Source organism: Rhagoletis pomonella, unplaced genomic scaffold, assembly GCF_013731165.1.
Source record: "Rhagoletis pomonella isolate Grant_MI unplaced genomic scaffold, Rhpom_1.0 Rhpom_scaffold_00013, whole genome shotgun sequence".
In the NCBI taxonomy this organism is placed as follows: Eukaryota; Metazoa; Arthropoda; class Insecta; order Diptera; family Tephritidae; genus Rhagoletis; species Rhagoletis pomonella.
The window spans coordinates 5,352,058-5,363,745 of NW_023458567.1; the positions used below are offsets into that span (position 1 = coordinate 5,352,058).

General features: G+C 35.6%; 1 protein-coding gene across 13 annotated transcripts in view; it reads right to left on the reverse strand.

Annotated features, from left to right (window-relative positions):
- Positions 1–1,551: 1,551 nt before the first annotated feature.
- Positions 1,552–11,688, reverse strand: part of LOC118748606 (homeotic protein female sterile-like) — a 42,716-nt gene continuing 32,579 nt past the window's right edge. For all 13 annotated transcript variants that reach the window (XM_036483158.1, XM_036483157.1, XM_036483155.1 and 10 more), the window contains 5 exons: positions 7,913–7,974; positions 7,372–7,642; positions 3,689–5,879; positions 3,449–3,623; positions 1,552–2,679 (listed from right to left, as the gene is read on the reverse strand). In XM_036483158.1, the coding sequence (XP_036339051.1) occupies positions 2,614–2,679; positions 3,449–3,623; positions 3,689–5,879; positions 7,372–7,642; positions 7,913–7,974 (2,765 nt within the window). In that variant the 3' untranslated portion in view covers positions 1,552–2,613. The remainder of the gene's footprint in view (positions 2,680–3,448; positions 3,624–3,688; positions 5,880–7,371; positions 7,643–7,912; positions 7,975–11,688) is intronic.

Consider the following 11,688-nt stretch of genomic DNA (forward strand, 5'->3'; position numbering starts at 1 on the left):
AATGAGTTTTACAGCCAATTTCGCAAAAGCAATTTAAATAAATGATTTTAATTTTTTGAATTTTATATGAAAATTGACAAAATAAATAATTTTCTATTTAAATTGCTGGTGAAACCCCTGATTCAATAATTAAAGGTTTGCTCACTAGTGACATTACAGTTTTGACACTCCCATTGAATCATCGCTGAAACCGGCGGTTAGGTTATTACTTTAAAAAAGGTAATCTAATAAATTTTGGTAAAGTAAATAATATGAAGCTTCAAGCTTCGATCATCATTTTTCAAATCCAAACGTATCCTCGGCACCTTTTCAAATACTAGTTGACGGCTACAGTGCCAAAAATCCAAGATTTTGACAAGCGCAACCAAAGTAACAAATTCGAAATTATCGCATTTCCCAAATTAAAAAAAGAAAACACAAATCGAACCTGTCCATGCGGCTTCGTTGTTGTTACCAATTTGAAATTCATGAAAAGCAAAAACATTTTCGTTGTAGAAACTGCAGTAATATGAGTTTAAATGTAGGCATTTTCACCCCTACCGAGGCATTGAAAAATCACATTCTTTATACTTTCTACTAGTACTTTGGGAAAACTGTTTTTCTCACATGTGATTTTTTTTTTAACTTCAAGCCAAAACATAACGATACCTGAGATCAACCTATCTCGGCAGCCAGTTCGAAAACGCCCTATTTCAGAATTTGGTTGAAGAGCGCCCTATCTCAACACATTTTCAATGTATTTTCAGCTGAGAGAGGGCGCCTTTCAGTCAAATCCTGAAGTAGGGCATTCTTGAAAAGTTTTCTGAGATAGGCCGAGATAGGTTGATCTTTCTTCACTCAGGTGTCGATATTGACTTAAGCCAAGTTCCAAAATAATTTGGCATTTCTTTTATATAATTTTTAGGGTTTTACTCTATAAAAAAAAAAACCTGCACTCTACAGCGCGTCGCATTTTGCTCAGCCCCCAAAAAGGCACCAGCAGCATTCACATTTCGCCCACTCTCGTTGCCCCTCACCAAAACTTAGTTGGTGCACACGCTTGCTCTGTGCTCCTTTTACGAAAAGTTTCCGCTTTAAATTTACTGCCTACTTGCTGCAATTTGTAATTAATTTTTCATTCCGCTTAAAATTACACATGAGTTTGTTTTTAACTTTTTATTCTTTTTATTATTTATATTAAATACTAAAAACTAAATAAATTGTAATTATTATTATTTATGCATTTATTCCAGTAACTGCCTTTACATAATTTTTCTTTCGTTTAAATTCTCTGCATCAAACTCTTTGTTTTTTTTAAATAATTTTTCTCAACTCTACAAATGTAGCTTTATTATTTATGTATTCTTTCCTTTTTCTTTTTAACTACGAAAAGTGTCAAGTTTTAATTTTTAGGGAAAAGGAAAGAATTGCCTTTATGCTAAAATTTTAATAGTGGTTGTTGTTTGTAGTGTGTTTGCATTTATTATTTAATTTATATATTTTATAAACGTACATATGTATATATAGATTTATGTGTATATGTATACAGAAGTGTATATATGATATTAATTCTTTTTTTTTTTGCAAGTATACTGTTTGCAAGCTATAAAATAATAGTTAATTAGGGTGTGTATGTATTATATACGCGTGTGTATGTGTGGCACTGTGTTGGTAACCGTGTTTTTGCATATCTTTATATATATATTTTTCTGCTTTTACAATTTACGCTTGTAACAAATACACATAGTCAAACCAAACATCTTGTCAAGAATTGTTGTTGTTTTTTTTGCAGTTTATTCTATTATTTTTGCGGCGTCCACACAAATCACCACCGCGCTAGTAATAACATAAGTATATAGTAGTTATTATATGAAAACTATGTAAACATATAAATCTATGTGTGTATGTGTGCTTGGGTGTGTATTTGTTTTGTTTCTTTAAAAAAAAAATGCTGCTATTATTTTTTAATTGTCTATGCAACTATGTACTATTTAATTTTGTTTGTGTGTATTTTCATTCTGTATGGACTCTCTAACTGATTACCATTTTATATTAGCATTTTATTATTTTTATTATTTTTTTATCAGCATCAGTTATGTTTATTCATCTGCTTTGTTACTTTTCCTACTACACCTAAACCAACTTCTGCTCGTTCCAATTCATTATCATCGTCATCATCGGCTTCTTCTTCTTCCTTTCCTCCGTCAACTATCAATTGCTAAATATTAATAGTAAAAAAAAATGTTGACCGCTGCGTTATTTCTCTTTACATCGTCATCCCGTTACTATGCTTTATCTTACATACTACTAAATTTAATTTTATTTTAATGCATTACTATTCCCTTTGACTCCTCCCACGCGCATACATCGCCTTTATATCCGTCTGGTAGTCAAATATGTATGTATACACCATATTTAAAATTTCTACATCAGCATTGAATAGTTGGATTTGCATAGTTTCCTTCGATGGATTCATTTGCTGGTGTCGTTGGTAGCTAATAACTCCATACGGATTGAACTCTTGCGCTGGATTTTCACTGCTCACTATTTATATATTGATCACAAACCTGCATTACTTTAGGCTAGCACTAATTGTTTTTTCGTAATTTTTTTACTGCTCGGATTTTTTATTTATTAAAGCGATTCTTCAAAGGCCGCCATCAGATCACTTTGCATATTCATATCGATTTGGCCAGCCATCTGGAAGAGAAGAAATTCAAAAAGTTTGAATAGAAGCGGTATAATTAGTAATTCTCATGTCAAAATAAAAAAGGAAAGAAAGGATATGGCGTGTTTTTGAAAAAAATTAGATTTGATATCAGACACTTAGCGAACATTTTTTTATAAATCGATAACTTGTATAAAGCGATAACTAGATAATTTTTTTATTTAGATAATTTTTATATCGAATTAATTAAAACTGATAATTTAAAATTATCGATAATTTTCATAAATTCAGAATGCATAAAAACAATGTTATTTATAAGATTATTTTAAAAATTCAGTTTTAAAGAGCCGTTATTTTTGTAACTAGAAAAATTAATGAATAATTACTATAAATCGATATTTTGGTATTTCTCCAAATCGATTATCTTAAAAATCGATCATTAAATTTAGATTTTTATAAATCGTTAATGATAACGATAATTTGTATAAATCGATCATTTTGTATTAATCGTTAATTTGTATAAATTTAAAATTTTTATAAATCGATAATCTCTATAAATCGATGATTTCTTGCAGGTCCTGCAATTCACTTCCCCGAATGCATTTCAACCAAATTCAAAGGAAATTCCGTTGAAATCCACTCGGAAGGGAGTTGCAAAATCTGTCTGTATAAGTCGATAATTTTAGAGTATCAAATACGACCTTCAATCGAAAACAATATTTATCGAAATTATCGAGTTATGTACTTAAATTGATGCATAAAGAATCTGTACTCAGAAATAGCATTTTAAGAAACTCTTACCGCTTCGCGTCGGCGCCGCTCCTGTTCAAGACGTCGCAACTCCGCACGCCTTGCCGCGGCGCGATCCTGTGGCGATTGTTGTGCCGCACCGGCCGGTGAGCCACTGCCCTGCGGCGATGCTTTGATATCGTCTACGCGTGAATTTTGCACTTGAGTGGCTTCATGGACACTTTTTCTAAAAAAAGGTCATCGAAATTTTCATAAACTTCTACGAGTATTAACACCTTCGATCCCACTCACCTCCCGCTTTCCATGGTGACATCCACTGCCGCCGAGTGCAAGTGTCCAGCTCCACTGCTGCTTACCGCATGACCATGACCGTGGCTGGTGTGTCCATGTGTGTGTCCATGCGTATGCGCCGACTGTGAGAGCACTGCTGCCGCAGCGGATGTGTGATGGCTAGCGCCACCACCACTGCCACCGCCCGCTCCACTGGCGCTTCCCACACCCACAGCATTACCACCACCGCTTACACCAACACCTATAACATTGGCACTTGCACCACTGCCAGCGCTGTTGCCATTACCCGTCACACCACCACCCACGCCAATTGCGCCCAAAGGTTGTTTGTGGTGCTGCTTACGCTGCTCTTTCTCTGCGGCTTCCTTTTGACGTTTCTGCTCCTTCTCGGCCGCCTCCAGCAACTTCAGGCGATCGGCCTTCTCTTTGGCTTTGTTGCGGAACTGTTGGAACGAGTCCATGGCGGGCTTGGGCTTATTCGAAGTGGGCGTATTCTGCGGCGAACTGGCCGATGCAAGTGACGACCAAGAACTGGCGTTTTTAAGGTTCTGCTCGTGTGCCGACTTAAAAGCTTGCGCGAAATTCGCCTGATTGGCGCCTAATGCGCTGCCACTGCCCATACCAGCCGAAGTAGGTATCTTCAAATCGGATGGCGATTGTTGTGACTGCGCAACCTGCTGTGCCGACTGATGCTGCTTCTTCTCCGGCGGACTAGGCATCATCGATTCGATGGGCTTGGGTGTGATTAGCAACTTATTGGGATGTAGTTGCTGTTGTGATTGCAGCAATTGTTGTGCCATCTGATGGTCGCTTAAGCCAAGCGCATTTGCGGCATCTTTTTTACTACCGGGGAGCGACAAATTGCCAGGCATTCCGGGTGCGCCACCGCCCATCATCATGGCAGCGAGGAAGTCATTGTGACCGCCTCCCATCGAAGGCAATTGTTCGAAAATTGATCCAGTGCCGCTACCGCCGGGATGCGACAATCCCAGACCCGCCAAAGCCAGGCTGTCTAATGCTCGATCGGCAGCGCTATTGTAACCGTTATTATGCGCGTGTTGTTGCTGCTGTTGGTGGTGTTGTTGTTGCTGATGTGCCATGGCTTGTTGCAGCTGCTGTGCGGCCACCGCCGCTGCCATAGTGCTGATGCGGTTATTTAGACCCTCGCCTAAACCCAGTTGCATTAGCGGGAAATGATTGCCATTCATGCCGGATACGTTGTCCGCAGCACCCTTTGACAATAGCTCCGACATTAGTTCCATATGATGATGATTGGCAGCGTGAGGAAGCTGTGTCGCCTGCTGCTGCTGCCCTTGCGACTGCTGTAAGTTGCCGAACGTCTGCTGCACCGATGCATTCTGTCCATGATTGCCATGCGTGAGCGCCTGAGGCTGCTGCTGCTGCTGCATCAGATGTGCGTTCATAAGGAAGTTGTCGGCCACGCTTTTGCCTGAGGCTGCTTGAAGCAAGGGCTGCTCCAACGATGCCAGAGACTGTTCAACGGGATCATCAAATTGTGGAATTTGCTTGAGACCAGCAGTCAGCAGAGATGATGCTGCCGAGGAAGGTACCGATGCGACAGACGAGGGCGCAGTAACGACAGCGGCGGGCGGATGCAAACCGCCAACCAACGAACCACCACCGCCTATGCTGGCATTAGGCATACCCGAAGGAAGTATACCAATGCCCGGGCCGCCTACGCCAGACGCATCAGCAACATCCATCGGCGTCGACGATGGCAGTTTGTGTAAATTGCTGGCAACGCGGATGCCGCCAATGTTTGTTGTAGTTGTGGTGTTGTTACCGCCTGTGCTGCTGTTCGTTTGTGATGTGGTAAGTAGTGAGCCAGTCAACGAGCCTGCGCTTGCAGATGATGCGGCGAGGAGGGCGGTTGCACTGGACACCGCCGACATTGTTAAGTCATTGGGACCATTGCTACCACCGACGCCAATGCAACCACCACCGGCTAAACTACTGTTGCTTATTGTTGTTGCAGCTGTAGTAATAGCCCCAGGGGCTGCGGTTGGGGCGATGGTGCCTCCGGGGATAACGTTTAGCCCACAACCTATCGAAGTCGGTGTTAATGTCGTTTTGCTGCTGTTGTTGTTGTTAAGTAGAGCAACAGCAGTCATGGCTGGATCCGTGGCAGCACCTGCAAGCGTCGTTGCCGTTGTCGTGGAAGTAACACTCACTGAAGGTTTGGACAATGACAATCGACATGGCACGAACGAAGGAATTTACAGTGTAGTAGCAGGCATGATAAACGAAAAGAGGAGAAAGGAAGGATATGGTATGTCTCTTAGTAAACAAAAAAAATACAGGGTATATTCAAGGCAATTATTTTGGACAATGCTACGCATCTACATCAAAACCGATTACAATAAGGTACCAATTTAGATACCCAATATTTTATACTAAATTAAAGAAAACCGAAATTTTCAAAAAAAAAAATTACAATTTGGGCCTGTTCGAGGCACGTAATAAAAGCGGCATTACTGCCGTACTGATGAAAAATGGCAACATTGGTGCAACTGCCCAACTGATAATACATTGCTAGAAATTCACACAGAACGGGATACTTTAAATAATTCGCGCAACACTGCGGTTGTGATTGCAACTCGAACAAGCCCTTTATCGAAGTCAAATATCCGCATAACTATACTCTTTATCGAAATTGACAACTTAACGAAATTTATAATTTATCGAAATTGATAGTTTATGGAACTAGAACGATTTACAGATGCATTCAGTTAAAACCAACCATTTAAGCACAAGAGATGGAAGTGGCTTATGTCACTTTCAAAATAAACGGCTCAATTTATCGAAATTTACCAAAAAATATAACAGATTAATGCTAAATTTTCGATAACAACCCTTCTTTAGTGAATGTATATATATACATACAGTGACGAACAAAAGTATTGGCACAGTGAATTTTTCGCAATATTTGCAGTTTTTTATTTTAATTTATTTTCGATCATTTTTTATAAAAATATAGTTCATTTTACACCAAAAAACATAAAAATAAAATCTCTAAACTTTGTGCAAAACTCAGGAAAATTCATTAAATTTGCACACTAATTTGCAACTTTTTATTCAGATTTTTTAGAAAAATTCTAAGTATGCAGTTTTATAGCCCATTCAAATTTAGTATAACAATGTGCAAGCTAGAAGACGCTAGAAAATCGCGTTGATTTTTGGCAATTTTTTAGTGGAAGGTGTTGCTCATTTTCTCCATACAAAAATCATTGTCGAATATACTTTGTATGGAAGAACTTGCCTGAAAAAAATTACCAAAAATCAACGCAATTTTCTAGCGTCTTCAAACTTGCACATTGTTATACTAAATGGGCTATAAAACTGCATACTTGGAATTTTTCTAAAAAATCTGAATAAAAAGTTGCAAATTAGTGTGCAAATTTAATGAATTTTCCTGAGTTTTGCACAAAGTTTAGAGATTTTATTTTTATGTTTTTTGGTGTAAAATGAACTATATTATTATAAAAAAGTATCGAAAATAAATTAGAATAAAAAACTTTGCATATATTGCGAAAAATTCACTGTGCTAATACTTCTGTTCGGCACTGTATATATGTATAGGTAGGTACACACATATGTATGTATGTAAATAAAAACAATAATCGCCATAGCAAGTCTACCCCACCCATCCCAATCCTCCTTACGTTGTGCTCCACTGCTGGCCGCGTTTAGCTGTGATGTGGGTGTGGTCATAGGTGGCACCAAAGTTTTGGTACTTGGCGTTGTTACCGCCGTAGCTAGCGCCCCGGCCATTGTCGTTTGTAGTTGTTGTGGCTGCTGCGCTGGATTTATTGTTTGCTGCGTAGCGGCAGATATTGTGGACGTAATTGAGGTTGTTGCTGCAGGATTGCCACCAATGCTGCCAACAGTACTAGTGAGGACAACATTGGTCGGTGTTACAGTTGAATTATTTACCTGTACAGTGATGGAGGCAAGATAAAAAAAAAAAAACAATAACATAAAACAATGAGGAGGAAAAGTTATCGACTTATCGAACCTTTAATAGAATGAGTGGAGATGTTCCAAGGATATGATTGGTATACACTCTCAAAGGATACACAAAATAAACAAGAGGGTTTTGTTGTTGTTGATATTGTGTATCGCGTATGAGTGAGTGAGTGTTGTGTACACATAACTCTATGCTATTGAACTAGGTTTGTATTTGAGAGAGGCGCTCGTACTTACATTATTGCTGCCACTCGAATCGCGGGATTTCTTCTTTCTCGGTGGACGACTATCAACATCACCTGTGCGCGTTAAAAAAAAAATAATAATAATAATTGATTGAAATTTTCGAAACTGCATACCTCAAGTATAAATAATGAGTATACCTGCGGCTACGTTGTCGAATTTTTATACATGTTTTGATAGGAGAGCTGCAAGAGAAAAAATCGTTCGAGCAATTTGCGCATGTCGAAGGAAAACTACTGGACGACTCTTTCTGCTACTACCCATTAGTCGATCAACTATTAAACAATGCTTCACTCTCCTAAATACCCAACTTCTAACTTGGAATGTAATCGTTCGATTTATCAGAAAATATTCGATTAAATTCTTACCGTTTCGTAGACACATTTTTTAAATTATTTTGAGAATTATAAGAAATAATTGATCAAATAGTCGATAACATACAAATATAAAAAAATCGGCTACCAAAAATAATTGATTTTATGAAAAGGATAGATTGATTAATTAAGAAAGGTGAATCGAAATTTCTTAAATATAATAAATTGTACATGGAAAATAATCGATAGCGTGAAACTTGTCGATGCACAAAAAATTTATGATAGCGTAAAAGTCGATAACATAAAAATAATTGACGCAGAAACAATCGATAAAACAAAATATCGTTACTATCAAAACTATCACCTCTTAAAACTAATCATTGACTAAGAAATTGTCGATAACATTGAAATAAATTAATGAATTAAAAAGAAACCGATAATGGAAATATAATTGATATCACAATGAAATAATAATCGCTACCAAATCAATACCCAACAAATCGACTTCACAAAAATAAAGAACTTAACCAAAAATCACACACAGTTGTATTTGATAAAGAAATACAAATTTTATAAGCATTCGATAACAGAAATAACTTCATCGAAAATAAATGTTTACCAAATATCTCGTTTATGTAAAATTAATCGATATTAACAAAAAGTTTGAAACCATGTAAGCATCGTTTACAAAAACAATTGATATCATGGACAGATAAGTTACACAAGGCGACAACTGAAAGTGTACACCTTATTCTAATATAATATTCAGAACTATTTTCTTGAAAAATTTTTTCATTATTTATTTATGAAAATATAGTTTCACACTTTATTTAAAGTTCACAAAAATTCAATAAATGTTCATCAAAACTTTCAACTTTTTATTCAGAATTTCTAGAAAATTTTCGAGTATGCAATTTGTAGCGCATTCAATTTTAGTCTAATAAAGGGCAAGTTTCAATCGGCTGAAAAATCCCGTTGATGTTTGCGATTTTTTTTTTCGTATTTTTGCACTTCCCATATAAGCATGCATTTCTTTTGAAATAAAATGCGGAAGGCCGTTAGCAACAAAATTTCAAACGTTCAGGGCGAGCTACCGTGAATTTAACGTTTTATATAAAAAAAAAATCGCAAAAGCAGTCTCCAAAAAATTTTTTAGCCAGTTGATACTTGCACTTCATTAGACTAAAATTGAATGGCCTACAAAACTGCATGCTCGAAAATTTTTTAGAAATTTTGAATAAAAAGTTTAAAATTTTATGAACTTTCGTGAACTTTATATAGTGTGAAACTTTGTTATATATGGTTTATATTATAGAATTAACTTTATTTTCATAAATGATTGATGCAAGAAATTTTTCATGAAACTAATTGTGAATATTAATTATAACAAGGTGTACATTTTCATTTGTCGCCTAGTGATATTCACACTATCTTGATTTCGGGCTCATTCTTAATTTCACATCGAAATCAATTAATTAATTCCGCCTTAGAAAAATTGTCAGTTAAATCAATTTTTTATATTTTTTTTTTCTTTCAGTTTTTAAACAAATTAAGCGCTATTTTATTTATGCGCCATTTTTGGGGAAATTTACAATTAGCGGCTAACGGTTTCCACCATTTTTATTGTGAAATTTCATGCCAACATGTGACCATAATATTAAAAATAAGCAAGTAAAATCTAGCAAACCCATAACCCTCTTGTCCGCCACCCCACTTCCCACAACATTCCACACTTCAACTTATTCGTATATCCTGTTTTCTCATCATATCGGCAAACAACTACTATCATCGATGACGCGCAGCCGCATTAAGAGTAACAGTGGAGAGAGCGAGCTTGCATTTTCATTGTGTGTCTGTATGTATGCAGTAAAAAAAAAGGTAATTAATAACGCATTTTGTTTTATTTTTTTGTGAACTTCCATTTTTAATGATATATATTAATCAATAATTATAACTTATTCAGTATTTGTTGTTGCTGTTGATGTTAATGTTGTCGCTTGCTTGCTTGTTTTCTTACTCACGCCAACGCGGTTTTATAATTTCCCGCTTAGCGTATTTTGTTTTTTAAATTACTTTTGCTACCTTCTTTTTTTGCTCTTTCTCTACACATTGAAAACGTGTGTAAGAGAAAATTTTTAGTAAGTATGTGTGAATATTCATTTATTTATTCCCTTTTAACATATGCAATTTTTGCGATATCTGCCTGGATGATTTCTCTTTTTTTCAATTATTCTTTATCAGCTGTTATTTTTTTGTTGAATGAATTTAGTTGTTATGTTGCTTACGTAACTGTTGCATGGCTGTATTCAAGTAGCTGAGTTTTCTTTTTTCTTATTTGTATGCAATGATTCCTTTCTATGTAGTTGCAAATTTGGATATTACTAAAGGGGCTCTATTGACAATTATAATAATTCTTTTGGAAAGTTTACTCTAGACAATATTTGTTGTATGATTTACGGTATTTTTAGAAAAAGGTTTTTTTTTTTAAATATCTAAAAAGGATTTCTTTACTTTTGGATAATTCGCGCTTTTGTTGGTTGTATTTTTTTCGAGAGAAGTTTTTATTTATTTTTCTTTAATTTTAGACTTTTCTTCTTGAAGAGAAGTGCGCTTTCTAGCAATTTTGGAAAATAATACAAATATTTAGTAGTGTTCTAAGCATTTGTTTTAATTTAATCAAGTAATCTTAGTTTATACCCCTTTTTCTAATATATTTATGCAACTTTTAAATTTCTTAGTTAAGTAAAAATCATTTTTTTTTTAACTAGTTCAATTTCTTGCTGACACAATATATTTAATAGTAAATTTATAATTTATAATATTTATAACCAATTTAATATTTTTTCCCAGTTTTTTTCGCATTTTTGTTTTATTTGGCGGGTTCACGCAGAAAATTAAAAAATCCTATTATTCCTACATATGTAACTTAAGTGCAAAAAAAATCTTATGACAGAACATTACAGCGTTGTTTGTGTTTCTTTACTTGCTTATGTATGCTTAAATTTTAATTGCAAAACTTTTTGTTAATTAATATTGATGTTATTTTTTTTGTTTTCATTTCCGCTTTTAATGCAAGTTTAATATTGTTTTATGATTTTTTTGTTTCATCTTTTTATAATTAATTGCATGTGTCACTTTTTCTTACATTTGCTTACCCTCACTATCGATAGTTATGCATGTATGTAATAAAAAAAAACAGAAATTATGATTCGATTGTAATGAAATTGAAATTTCTTTCATTTATACATAAACACTATGAAACGACTTCGGAATTTTCGAAAACTCGCAAGTTTTCATCTCGATTGTTCCCAATGCATTTGTATACATATATGGCTATGTGTGCTATGGTGTTTGTGTGTGTGTGTGTGTGTGTGTGTGTGTGGGTGGGTGTGTGTGGGTGTGTGGGTGGGTGTGTGTGTGTGTGTGTGTGTGTGTGTGTGTGTGTGTGTGTGTGTG